Source organism: Danio rerio, chromosome 7, assembly GCF_052040795.2.
Source record: "Danio rerio strain M-AB ecotype USA chromosome 7, GRCz13ab, whole genome shotgun sequence".
Classification (NCBI taxonomy): Eukaryota; Metazoa; Chordata; class Actinopteri; order Cypriniformes; family Danionidae; genus Danio; species Danio rerio.
In genome coordinates this window covers 25,717,508-25,732,500 of record NC_141027.1, presented here as the reverse complement: position 1 = coordinate 25,732,500, position 14,993 = coordinate 25,717,508, and the positions used below count along the sequence as shown (strand labels likewise).

Genomic DNA, 14,993 nt, shown 5'->3' with positions numbered 1-14,993 from the left:
TTCAAGAAGCTTGTGAGGAGAGATTGCGAGACCTATTTAGCGTATCAGACGCCTTATCAAGGACACAGGCTGAAATTGATTTGTTATTTTTTTCTGGATTGAGCTGGGTTTAAACAACCCCTGATACTTTTCATTCTGGACGCCACACTCATCTTCAACTTTGGACCTAAAGATCACAAGACGCTTTTTATCTACTAAGCAAATTTTGCAAGGGTCCTGCTGGGATCTTTCCATCTTCTGCAGTCTGATGGTAGTTTGTCCTGCTTCTTGTTGGAGAGTTCAGGCATCAAGACAGTATGTTGAGGTGTTTGCTACAGAGAGCGACCAACCTGAGAAATGTAGAGAAGGGGGAAAGGCATAGCGACCCGCTTGCTAGCATCACTTTCAGAGGTGAGAGGTGACTCTAAACAATGTGATTGTACGTCCATTTGAGAGTATGAAAGTGAGAGCATGAATATGTTATGGCGATATGAGATTAAAAGATTTTCAAACTAAGTAGATGGATGCTATTTAAGAATGTTTGTGTTTTAATTCTAATTAAGAATCGCTTTTGTTCTAAACATTTAAAAGAAACAATTTAACGTGAGAGTTAGAAGCAATGCAGTTGGTCAATGTGACATTGATTGTTGTGGGGTTAAGAAAGCAGATTTCTGTCATTATGTGATGAATGTTTTAGGATGGTTGATCAATACAGCCAATAGAAGAATGGCGCTCTTATGTTACATGAAGATTTCTGTGTAGTTTTGATATTTGTTCATCATTTTGTAAGCTCTTGTATTGAATGAATGAATGAATGTGACAGACACAAGTTTCAGACCAGCTCGCAAACTGAGTGGCAGTTCCTTTCATTGTTTAGTGTTTCCTGTTCCAGCGCAGGGATGTACAGGAACATGCGTTTGTGAGCGTGTAGGACTGACGAGCTTGATGTGTTTGTGTTTGCCAAGTTTCCATGACAACAATATATTTTTTTTAATTAAGGGAACATTTAATTGTATAAATTGTTGCAAAACAAGGAAATATTATTATGTGGTTAATAAGCGGTACGTTGGTAAAACTGACATTTGGTTTGGGTATGACATGACGTATCTGATGTGCTTTTGCAGGATGCTTTCTGAAACAATGCAGTTCCTGCTATTTAGCAGATTACTCATGATCATGATTATAGCAAAATGCCTTGGTGAAAACTGATTTTCTCAACTTAATTTGGATATTTTTTAAAGATATTTCCAATATTATTTCAGCATTATTTCTTTTTTTGTTTTTTTGTAATATTTTGTTTTATTTAACCCTTTTTATAAGATTTTTAACAAACAAAGTACAAAACCAATAAAAAAATACAATACAAAATAATTGACATTAGCCCCACCCCACCCCCTCAAAAAAAAAGGGATCGTCACAGTTACCAAATATACATAAATATATACATGACATATGTAGCATAAACAAATTACCAAATATGACATTATTCACGTTTTTACTAAGTCAGTGTCATGAATATATGAGTTAGAGATGAAAATTTCCAAAGGTAAAATGCTAGATTCCCAAGAGTCAGCATTATTTTTTTTATGTTATAGTAGTTATTTATATTTTGATTTTACTTTTTTTTTTTTGGTTGAAAAAAGACATTTCTGTTTTGACGTTTTGTGCATTTATACATTGTTTGAGTCAGAAGGGCTTATTTGACTGGTCAGCAGTATGACATTGATTGTTGTGAGGTTGTGAAAACAGATTCTTTCCTTTCAATATGTAATAAATGTGTTTATGCTTTGGCAAAAACAGAATTTATAATATTAAATTGAGTATTTTTTAACTTACCACAGGTGTTTTTGATTTATCTAAAGTATAGTTTGTAGTTTGTTATAGATAAGGTATTATTGATCATGCTGCTGTTTTATTTAATAAATTGTTTTACTATTTTTCCATAATATTATTATTCTATATTGCTACAGTGTTATACAGTGTAGAACATGCAAACCACGTTGTGCTAATCACTTAGCCATCATGCCGCCCTAACATTAACTAATAGGACCTATTTTTAAAGTTACCACAATTATAACAATTTAGTAATTTGTTTGTCCATCCATTCATTTATTCATTCTTGTTACTTTATTATATTTTAATAAATTTGTTGAAAATGTTCTTATAACTCCCCTATTTGTGCATGTTGTCATAGCTTGTCATGTAGAAGTTGCGAACTTCCAATGTATCTCTTTTTCCAACTCTCCTTATCCTGTCAGAAAGAGATACTGAGTCACTCTTTCCACCCTCAGTGGACAATTGTAGGAAAATCAGGTGTTCTGGCTTTTATTCTTAGCTGAACAAACAGTAGGTCACTGCTTTAGGACCCGTCCTTCTGGCATTTAGAGTTCAACTTTTAAATTATTCAAATTTTTCTGTAGATATGCAGTTTTTGGCTTGCAGTTTTACTTTCATTTAGTCGGATTCCATTCTAATCAGAAGGATCTTGTGTGCTCTCTGTTATTTATATGTGTACGTGTGTGTTTTCCGTTATGTGTGTGATTGTTAGGGAGAGGGGAAGAGACTAGAAGGCACAAAAGTAGCTGCAGTAAGTGTTTTTTTCCTCAGGCCCAGTATCAAATACCATCTCCATTTATAGACATCACAGAAGCAAATTATCCACCCGGTTCAACAGCCAGAGTCCTCAGTTTGAGCTCTGAGTAAGCAATAATATATGCAGACCGAGAAAGAGACAGCGGGAGAGTTTGACTGACTGTGTGCAGAAGGCAAGTGTTTTAAAATTAAAGTATAGGTATACTGGACTGTTAACATTGCTGACAACAAACAAGACAAAATTAATGTTGACAAAATAGCAAATATGAAACTCTTTTGCATCTTTGGGTACAGTTTACACTGTGGTATTTACACAGCAGTGCAGTTATTCACATTTCCCCATTTCAGCTGTATCACAAAAAAATGCCTTGCCAATTTAATAGAAAATAGAGTCTCATTTTTTTACAGTAAGTTTACAGGAATATGTTGTAGACTATCATGAGCAGTGGCACGGAGTTCTAGAGATGGTGGCAGCAGCACCTGATTTTGTTGTTTTGTATATGCAAAAATAATATTATTAATATTCTGTCATAGAGAGCAGCACATTTGACTGCAACATTAGGAGTCGGGTGACAATAGAGGTGAGGGTCTAAACACAGTTTATTAACAGTCAGGCAGGCAATGGTCAAACAGGAACAAACGGTATCATGAGGGTAATCCAATAGCAAAGTTGCGGTCACAGGCAAACATCAGTGCAGGCAACAAACAGGATGAACAAAGAAACAAGGCAAGGATCTAAAGGCGCTGTAAGACTAAGAAAGCATTTTGCAGTGTTACAGGTAAACATACAAGACTCAGCAATGTGTGTGAGAGATGAGTATATATAGTCCATGGAATAAGTCTATGATTTGTATCCAGCTGTGTGTAGGCAATCAGGGAGAGAACTAAAACTGTGTGTGTGTGTGTGTGTGTGTGTGTGTGTGTGTGTGTGTGTGTGTGTGTGTGTGTGTGTGTGTGTGTGTGTGTGTGTGTGTGTGTGTGTGTGTGTGTGTGTGTGTGTGTGTGTGTGTGTGTGTGTGTGTGTGTGTGTGTGTGTGTGTGTGAGAGAGAGAGTGTGTGAGAGTGAGCGAGTGAGCGAGTGAGTGAGTGAGAGAGAGAGAGAGGTGCATCATGGGATTTAAAGTCCAGTTCCATGACAGATTTGTAGTTTGCCAGGGATCTGCAACTGCTAGATTGCTGAAGATTGTGACAGTTTGAGGTGTGAGCAATTTGTTTCATTAACAAAACAGTACCAAGTAGAAACGTTGCAAGTGCCTCATCTTTTCTGCATATGATAATCACAAGTATAGCATCTCACTAACCTGGGGGAAAAAAAAAAAATTCAGTAGCCTAAAAACCAAAAATTAGTTAACATGCACAACAAATGTAAATTAGTGAATGCTAATGTGTATGTTAGCATTCACTACTTACTTCTTTTTTTTTAAATATATTTATTATCTGTTTTTTGTCCTGTCTCTGTAATTCTGTTGCACTATAGAAGCTCTGTCATGAAAATAAATTCCTTGTATGTGTGAACATACCTGGCAATAAAGCTCTTTCTAATTCTGATTCAAATTATATGACTTCACAAAGCAGTACTGTAATTATATTGGTTTATTCCCTGCTTTATCAGGGGTCACCACAGTGGAATGAACCATCGATTACTCTGGCATATGTAATATGCCTTGGATTCCCATCCAGCCACAACTCAGCACTGAGGGTTGTAGTCTCAAAAAAACTAACTAAAAAAAAAAACACCCACACAACCACCTAAACACACTATGGCTAATTTAGTTCATCCAATTCACTCATACATGTCTTTGGACTATGGGGGAAACTGGAGCACCTGGATGAAACCCATGCAGACACAAGGAAAAAAAAAACAAATTTATATAGAAAGGCCAGCTTAAAAGATCAGCTGGGACTCAAACCAGTAACCTTTTTGCTGTTAGGCAACCACTTCGCCACTGTTTTATTTTAATGTTGCTTTACTACTGTTGTATTAATATGTCAATAATGTAATAAAATGCAACAGAAAATACCAAATTTATGGCATAATGTCATGGTATGTTAATGTTACTACAGTAAAATCATGTTGGTTAATGTTGGTTATTTGTGGGTTAAACCTCCTTTTACCTGAATCAGTAAGTACGTTTACATAGACACCAATAATCGAATTTTAACACAACTACGACAATACTCTGATTAAGAGTCATGTAAGCAGCAATTTTTCATTACCATCATAAGACTTAAGTCAAAATCGAACTAAACAGAAATCAGATTAAGACGTGGAGTATGTTTTAGTCACATAATTTAAGCTCAGCACAGACATGTAAACACCTTAATCAAACTATTACCATTGTGTAGGATTTTTGCCGCATTTTGTTACAGGATAGTCTATAAACACACGGCTGTTTGACACTATTCTCTGCACCTACCAAGTCAGTGAAAGACCACAGACACCTGCATTAAAAAATGCGAAGGTTTTTTCCCCATGCTGCGTGCAATATCTAATTCCATTAAAACAACACTCTTCAAGCAGTTCATACTGGTATCCAATATCTCATTTGTCACGGGGGTATGCATGAAATGTTCTTGAATGAAAGTGAAAGTGCCAAACTGCATGTGAAGTCAACAAATTAAAAATGAAACAGATGAAGTTCCAGAAACTCTGGAGGAAATGGCATGGATAGCGTGATGACCTATGACGTTAACCGAATTATGTGCTAAAACATGTGAAATGGGATCATGAAAGGAACATTCAAAAAGTAACTCATCTCAACACCTTAATTATATTACTGTCTTAATCAGATTAAGGCAAATAATTGAATAACTGATGTAAATGCAAACATAGTTAGTGTTGCACAGTGTTTCTGCTGTTGAGAATGGTGTATTTGGCATTTAAACTAGTTGAAATCACAGAGTACTGAAATAGCAAGCTTCTCGCCTGATTCCAATGCCCTGTTTAGTGGTCACTTGATTATGAGTTCAGACTGCATGATTTCAAAGTAATCGTGTCACAGATGTTTTAACACTGCATGATCTGGGCTAGTATTTTGTTGCTGTTTTGTTTACACTGCAAGATAGATTGGCAACAGGGGGTTTCACATTGTATGACTTTAAAAAAGCAAGAATCGCAGACAACTTTGTTCAAACTACGTCTCACAACCAAAAATACGTAGTATATCTTTTGTTATTAACTACATAATGAAAAAGAAGCCTTTAATGGGGAGAAAATGTATATACTTGCTCAACTGGGTTAGAAGGGAATTAGCAATTAGTCCTCAACTTTCTGTTTTGACTTTCTATATGACAGGTCTAACAGACACATGTGCTGCTGCCAAATTTCCACTAGTTTTTCCTCCATTTCTTGGGTCCAAATAAACTAAAAATGAGTGCTTTTAACTTCTCCCTCAACCTCCCGCTTGCCTGCAGGTACACACACAAGTGAATGCTGCACTCTTATTGCCTGTAGGCAATCACCAATGTTATTTTCAGGCAAAGCTCATTTCACAAATATCTCACCGGCATCTGCCACTCATCGGCGATTCTCTCAGGTCACGTCTTTGATAGTTCACATTGTGTGATTGCCACTCGCGTGAACGAGCACCGATTTGCCTGTGATTTCAGGCATTTGTCTGCAATTTCTCAAAACCTGTAATATAGGCTCTCTCTTCAGAATGTGCAGTGTTTTCTTTGTCTTTTGGTCCAACTGATGGTCTGTCCGGTTGATGATTTAAATGTTCAAATGAGTAGCGCTATTTCATTCTGCTCTTGGTGCGATTTCTCATATGGAAAAGAATTGCAATGCTATCAATCTGGCAATTTGGTAGTTGCACCCATGTCACCTCTAGAGCTTTTTATTCACACCATTCTCTGCACCTACTGTACCAAACATCAAAATGCATTTTTATTTGCTTCATTTGATTTCATTCAGTTCATTTATTCAGTAAATTCCATACTTAACACCTTTCTTAAAGTAATTCAGTTAAAGATAAACACCAGAATTAATACCAGAAGAATACAATTAGGTAACCATCTGTAACCAGGTGTAATAGCACATTCTCACCCTCAGCTCATCACGTATTTATTCTTCAGGAAATAATTGTATTTCGACAGAGCCTGAAACTCCAGGATGTCAGCCCTGTTATTTTTAACTCCCACAGTGCTTATCAAAGGTCCTTTCCTGGTTTTTTGTCAGATTGTATCCACCCATTCACCTGAATCCACTGTGTTTTTGAAATGCACACCAAATAAAGCCCAGGACATTGAGGGTCACGCAGTCACAAACATTCCCACCAGTTTCCGTCATGATTGAGAATGTCATGCCAGTATTTTCCTCAATTTTTGTTGTCCTCTTTGGGGTTGTACAGATGTTTTCAGGCTCTAAGTCTATTTCAGGTAATCTGAGAGGGCTTTCCCACAATGCCACTGAGCTTGTATCTGCCAAAGATGCTTGTTTTTGCTATAAACATGCCTCTTGACATTCAAAATCAAAACAGGAAGGTAAACGTAGCTCTTTCCTGTTACACTTAATAGCGTGACAGACCAGTAGCGATACAATGGACATGGTGTACTAGTTTTGATAGCCTGCTTGTATGTACATTTGACTACCATTTGTAGCAAGAGGTCTCAGAACACCTTGAGAATTGCGAGTCTGCTCATTAGATCAGTTATAAATTGTCCTTCACCAGTAGAGGCTCGATGTCAAGCCTAATCTTTGTCCCTGTGGAAATCTTTCATCTGTATTTGTCAGGTGGAAGTCAGTACCTATTGTCCATCTTCCTCTTACTGAAAACATTTTCATCATGGGTTTATTGGAGGCCAGCCATTGCAGAATATTGCGTCAGATGGACTGTCCTCATATGCCCTGATTTAATTAGATGCACAAAGCCTTATTATTATTATTTCATTAATTAATTAAAAATACAATCTGCTAAAAACATTTAGTATATTTATTTATAAGGACTAAAAGGAGACATACAATTATGGTGTTTGCGTCAAATACAATTTACAGCAGATATTGAATATACATAGAGAGCATATTAAATGCAAGTTTTTTTTGTGGAATAAAATACGCATGTATTGTAAATATGCATGCATTTCTGACAGTTGTACTTTTTGGCTGCAGTTTCATCCTTAAATAAGTATTTTACTGTAATATGTCATCAAATTATTGTTAATCTATATATGACTGGGATGAATGCTTTGGTACTGTGGATAAACTATTGTTTTGTTCAATGACATTTTTGTCTTCTGTTATAAATGATAAAACAATTGATACTATAGTCCAGGGGTTCCCAAACTTTTCAGCCTACGACCCCCAAAATAACAATTCCAGTGACTCGCGACCTCCACTTTCCTCAAAGGTGGTTATAAACATACAAACATTGCACACAACGGTGCACACACACCAATAGAAACTAATATACCATATAACTCTTATAATTTTTAAATATAAAGTCATTATTCATTTGTTTTGTTTTATATTAACTGGCTTTTTATTTGTACGTTGTTTATTTATGTAACTATAAATACTATTTTTATCTTCTGTAGGTTATGCATAAAATATGGTGATTCTGATGGTTTAATAACCTATGTAAGAAACCCTCCCTCATTGTCTCCCGACCCGCAATTTGGTAACCACTGCTATAGTCTGTAATGTTTTGTAGGAAAAAAGTATATTCAAATATACTAAAAACCCCAGAGTTTACAGCTTCATTACACATTTATGGTTTTAATACCTGAAAAACAGCTTAAATAAAACTGGCATCTAAATTAGATCTACCTCTGGTGTCAGACATGCAATTAAACATTATTTTCTATATGTCATGCAACTCAATTGAAATATACAAAAATGTCAACCATTTTTTTTTTATTTTATAGGGACAAAAAAGAAGACTAAAGTCATCAAAAATAATGTCAATCCTGTCTGGAATGAGGTCAGTCGAATTGCTTCTTACATTTAACTTACAGTTGTCATTTAACCACTTCAGTTTGTTAACATAATTGATGTTACAAACGTTTTAACCAAGTCATTATTTTCTATTTTTACTTTTCCTTCCCACAGGGCTTTGAGTGGGACCTGAAGGGTGTTCCTTTAGATTCGGGAGCAGAGCTTCATGTTGTCGTTAAAGACCATGAGAAAATGGGCAGGAATAGGTAAGGTTTCTCTTTCATTTACTCCCATTTTCTCTTTTTTTACTGGTAATAAAAGTGTAAGAATGTGGATCTCAAAAAATTAGGCAACATCTCTGCCTACCTAAATCAGTTGCTCAACAATTCAGTTGGGAGAGCTGTAGAATTAATGGAATGTGCTATTGTTTAAATGACTAGTTGGAGAATGTGGTAAACAGCCATATCTTATCTGCCCAGAACTGCTTCCTCAGTGGGTTTTAGTGTGTCTAATCTCTAATAAATTAGACTAATATAGAAACCCAATAAGCCTTTAGAAACCAAATCCATTAGGGCTGTATTCAATTGATAAAAACACAATAATAATGGTAAACCTTTGTAATAGAAGCATTTAACTGTTTTCTATTTTAATGTTTCAATATGTAATATCTTGTAATGACAAGATGCCTTAAAAATTCCTTTTTTGTTTATCTTTGTGAAAAAATCGGTACTATTTCAGGATTATTAGTTAACAGAAGAACAGTATTTATTTAGAATACAAATATTTTGTAATGTCACCTTTGATCAGTTTAACAGTGAAGAAAATAACAATTTCTTAAATAATCTAATGCATATTCAGCCAAAAGTTTTAAATGGTAGCATATATCTATAGCATACACTGGTTCACTGTATAATATTGCCTTTAAAACCTGGTAACAATGTCTTAATATGTCTAAATGTAATGTAAATGTAATAGAAAACAGTACATACTCATTAAATTATTATAACCAATTTGAAATCCAGGCTTTTTGTAAAAACACAAATGCATAAGATGAAAAAGGGGTTAATAGCTTGAGACCCCTCAATATTGGGAGAAGTATTGCTCCTTTAAGAAATAAAGATATTTGAGAGCAGGGAAAAAAGGAAGGAAAAGCCAATTGGATGGAGAGCAATGCCCACAGGAAGTGAGTCAGGGCGGCTTGTCATCTCTTTCCTTTCAAACCTTATCTGAGCCACTGAAAGCAACATAAGAACGGTCGTTTTTAGAAAAGCCGGCTAGACAGCGAAAAAAATTGTCCCATAGGGTCAAAGCCTAGTAATCTGTCACAACTGTTTAGCTTTATTTCTGGCCATCGGATTGTACATTCACCTCTTTAAATAGCATGCCCGTTGTTAAATTTTGCCTTTGTGTATGTTTGCAGGTTTCTGGGGGAGTGTCGAGTTGCTCTTCGAGATGTGCTCAATTCTCCAAACCTGGCTGCTACTTTTACCGTGTCCCTGGTCGACACAAAGAGAAACAGCACTGGGGTGCGTTTCTCTGTTTTGTCTTTCTTTCCTACTGATCAACTACATGGCTGTCTGTCTGAATATCCTTGGTATTAAAAAGTCTAAGATTCCATAGTATAAAAATAAGGCCTTATATAGTCTTAAAATGTCTTAAATATGCATTGCAATGGTCTTAAAATGCAATTAAAATGATGCCGTAAATATGATTTTTTGTCCAATTTGAAATCTACTGAAAATATTTTCATCTATTTGTCACCCAGAACAAAATAGATGGAACCTAATAAAATACATGCTCACAGGGATTTTGCTTACGCAAGCAACGTTTACTGGGATTTTACTTACACAAGCAGAGTTTGTGGGGATTTCGCTCTATAATAGCTTATGACTGCTGCATCAACCAGTACATTAGCAGATATGCACCAATTGATCAGCTTGGGACTGGAATTGGATGATTTTTGGCATTACGGCAATGATTACAGTGGCAGCATGATATACAATAAAAAGTGTTAAGGATGGTAATTATTTGTGTTTCAAAATAATTTCGTTCTTTGTGGTATTAAAAAGGTCTTAAAACATCTTAAATATAGCTCCTAGAAACCTGCAGATTCCCTGTTGAACCCTGGACATTTTTGGTCAAGTTAGGTCACTTTCACATTTTCATAGATTTTAATACAATGCCGATTGTTTCAAGACACTGACCACAATTAAGCAAGCTGAAAGCAGCAAAAGCAGGGTACCTAAACATGATCAGTTGTTTGAAAAATATATATGATCTTGGTGGAGGTAGTGCACATATCACTATGAATAGGAGAAAGTTCAGCTGCACTTACGGTGGAATAAGTGTGATCCTCTAAATAAAGGAGCCATTTACAAATAGAATGCAACAATCAGGTTTCGATAGCAAAAATTCGCACTTGTTCTATTTAATCAGGGATGTTTTCCCTCGAGCAATACATTTTGTTTGAGTTCAATTATTTGTTTTTAACTGTACAGTCAAATGCACATGAGGACGAGTGTTAGGCTAATTTGGCTTTTATGTCAGGAGATTAATGTAATCACAGTTCACTGTGCCTTGTAATTCACTTAATGCTTTGGTGGTATGTGTAAGGAATTGGATGCAATCAGAGCAAGGTTGTGTGTAAAGCAAACAGCGCCTTCTGCTGTTAAAATAAGCTCTGAATCTAATCAAAAGGGAATAGCGATGCATTTTGACAATCTGAAGGTCAATTTCTTGAACAATTTTTTGCAATAGCTTTACAGATTTTAAACTGTCTTTAGTTGTGAAAATCGTAATACATTAACTCTGGTCTGGTGTAACTGCCAATACACTTTGCATCACCACCACTGGGGTGTATTATTCTTCTAATAATTCATAGGCCTATTATTCATTATTCCTTACTTATTTGTTTCAAAGTATCATATTTAATAACAAAATCTACGAAGAAAGCTCATACATCCAAAAGGTCAAAATGCTTCCTTCAAATGATGCATTCAAAAGCTTCTGGAAGCAAAACTGCTAAAAGTAGCTAATGCAGTCTATTGGTGAAGTCATTTAGTCAATGTAGCTGTTTTTAGTTAACTGGGCTCACATGTCCATTGGCTCCTCAAACATAAAATATAAGCATTTTAACCCTATTCAAGCATAAATAACAACGTTTATGGGGCAGCACATGTCAATTTTGCAAGTTTAGAATACCTGGTCTTAACTTGAGTATATAACTTGTTCTTGGATGCCTAAAACAGCTGCCCTGGTCCATTACAAACACTGAGGGAACAGACTTTCTTTAAAAGACCCCACCTTCATGTCCTATTTTGCCCGTTTCTCTGGAAAAGAATCTTCAATTCACATCATCCCTGTCCCATATGTAATTTAAGAAAGGCATTTTAAAGAAATACTACAAGGCTATTTCTTACACAACACAGTGCCACTTCCTGGAATTGTGTGTGGTTTTGTAGGTTGACGTTGGATGATGGAGAGCGAAAAGAAGGAGAGGGAAAGGTGGAGCTGGTTTTCTTAGCTCTTCTGCATCCGTGTACTCTTGAAATAGCTGAGTACGGAAATAATTTTAGGAAAGCACTTTATAAAGTATCACCCTGACGCCGGTCTAATCTCAAAAAACAACTTCATCATGCAACTTTAAAATTTTCAACCCTCCCAAAACATAAATCTTCATTTTACACTTTGATAAGCTTTTTAGAAAAGATCAAGTGATTTTGTCATTTAACAAAATGAATGAAGAACAATGAAAGCAGCTTTATTTAGGATTTATTTGTTAAAAAGTATTTTAAAAGCACTAATATTGTGTAGAATTGCAATTCAAATAATAAAATGATTATTCATAATTGAAATGTAATGATCATTAATCTGTCAGCATTAGTTTAAGAATAATTTTAAATATGCAGAATTGGTGCATTTCTACTGAAATCCATTTTTTAATAATTAAAAAAATCAATTGTATGTACTTTTTTTTAAATGTAATGTTTCATCAATTTTATGTGCCTTTGCTGAACAGAAGTATGGATTTCTTTTTTTTAATTAAAACATCCAATATTTAAATGAAAAATAAATGTTTTAAGGAAGCCAAATATGGCAACAGACTGATGAAAAAAACAAAATGTACTTCATCCATATCAGAATTGCAACAGTGAAAAGATTAAGCTGGAATTTATTGCAGCTTTTTTCATTATTGTTGCATCATTGCAGATCTTGTGCTCTTCAGTTTTTCTAATGAATGTTCAAAAAAATCTTCAATCTGTATTCTCTCTGCCAGGCCACAATAACCCTGCAGGTCTCCTACATCCCTCCTCCAGGGATGACGCCCATCTTTCAGCCTCCTCCACAGCCAGAGGCCCAGCACACACCGGTGGAGCTGGACACAGTCACAGGTCAGCTGTAGTATTACTTCAAACATGCAGTACAGTAGTTTTCATTCATACATTCATCAACTGTATAGATTTAAAGCGTTCATGAATGTAATTTTTTGTTTTATTTTGTACTGATTCCTGTGTTCCACTTCTATTGTGATCAAGATTCTGACATCTATATATATATATATATATATATATATATATATATATATATATATATATATATATATATATATATATATATATATATATATATATATATATACGCACACACACACAATTCAAAAAATATACACAATAATTGTTTATCTATAAAATTTTGTATATATTATTTATAGTCTTTTTTTCTGTCCTGTGGATAAGCATGATAATAAGCACAAGTAATCAACAACTGATAAGTAATTAACAAGTAATCAACAACTACAACTGATCCCAATCTGCAACAATGACAGGCTGTGAAATGTGAACGATTATTATATAACACATTGACTAGCTGTCTTATTACAGAATGGTTGATATGCACTGAGTGTTTTTGTGTGTTTAATCATAGCACTGGCCGTCTATAAAGGATGTAGAGTGTTAAATTTGCATGCAGAAGTTTACATTTTAGAAAAACTATCCCGTTAAACTGCTGAAGTAGAGCAGGGATAATTGTGTGATACCTTTAATAAGAGAGTCATTTCTATAACAAGCAATATGAAACCATATTACAATGTATATATGTGTACATATGTCATGACATAAAGCGGTCACAATAGCTTTATAATTATTTAAAATGTTTAAATATGCCAAATTTTTTGCCATATATATATATATATATATATATATATATATATATATATATATATATATATATATATATATATATATATATATATATATATATATATATATATATATGTACGCACACACACACACAATTCCAAAAATATACACAATAATTTGTTTATCTATTCAATTTTGTATATATTATTTATAGTGTTTTTTTCTGTCCTGTGGATAAGCATGATAATAAGCACAAGTAATTAGTTTATTGTTATGATTGGCAAAAAATTTGGCATATTTAAACATTTTAAATAATTATAAAGCTATTGTGACCGCTTTATGTCATGACATATGTACACATATATACATTGTAATATGGTTTCATATTGCTTGTTATAGAATTGACTCTCTTATTAAAGGTATCACACAATTATCTCTGCTCTACTTCAGCAGTTTAACGGGATAGTTTTTCTAAAATGTAAACTTCTGCATGCAAATTTAACACTCTACATCCTTTATAGATGGCCAGTGCTATGATTAAACACACAAAAACACTCAGTGCATATCAACCGATCTGTAATAAGACAGCCAGTCAATGTGTTATATAATAAACGTTCACATTTCACAGCCTGTCATTGTCGTAGATTGGGATCAGTTGTAGTTATTTTAGGCTAACAAGAAAGTTTTGAGTTCTAAAACTTGGAGTAAAGTAGTGGAGTAAAAGTACTGGTACTGCACTAAAAATGTAGTCAAGGGAAAGTAAAAGCACACATTTTTTTTTAAATGATTTAGTAAATTACAATTCCTGAGAAAAACTAATCAATTACAGTAATTTGAGTATTGTAAGTAGTTACTTTACACCATTGGGACCGTGTAAAAACTTTACCAACGACTACATGCACTGCTGAAAGACTTTTTTCCCCTGCTGCGCATCGAATAAAGACACGCTTAGCATCATCGATGTACACAATCCACAACAACATCGCTATATCCATGGAACACGAACTTTCAGACTCTTTGAAAAACAAGGAAATAGTTGCACTTTTTAATTCAAAGCCCAGACGGCTTGTTAATTTAATACTGGCTACCACCTGAAGGACAGTTACGGTGGGCTATAATGTCGGCCATTCAAAAGTCTACGGTTAAAACTTTTTCTTTATTTTTTTGGACTTTGCTTAAAAGCTTTACGGAGTGGCACTGTAGCTGTCCAAGGTACTGTTGTATGGTTTATATTAAAGCCTATATATGCACCAAAAAAACAAAAACAAAAAACAAGTGAAATAAATGAATGAGTAAAAAATAAAGATTCTTAAATGTCTGTGTTGCTTTTACTCAAAAATATCAATACGTTTTGACAAACATTTTAAAAAAATAAAATGAGCAATTTTCATAATTTCAGCTATAGGCCA

The 14,993-nt window shown here is 34.5% G+C and overlaps 1 protein-coding gene across 7 annotated transcripts in view; it reads left to right on the top strand.

Annotated features, from left to right (window-relative positions):
• The window catches only part of dysf (dysferlin, limb girdle muscular dystrophy 2B (autosomal recessive)), a 153,008-nt gene that overhangs the window by 20,259 nt on the left and 117,756 nt on the right, over positions 1–14,993 (top strand). For 4 of the 7 annotated variants that reach the window (NM_001442068.1, NM_001442066.1, NM_001442063.1 and 1 more), the window contains 4 exon segments: positions 8,437–8,492; positions 8,621–8,712; positions 9,867–9,972; positions 12,723–12,837. In NM_001442068.1, the coding sequence (NP_001428997.1) occupies positions 8,699–8,712; positions 9,867–9,972; positions 12,723–12,837 (235 nt within the window). In that variant the 5' untranslated portion in view covers positions 8,437–8,492; positions 8,621–8,698. 7 annotated transcript variants of the gene reach the window in all.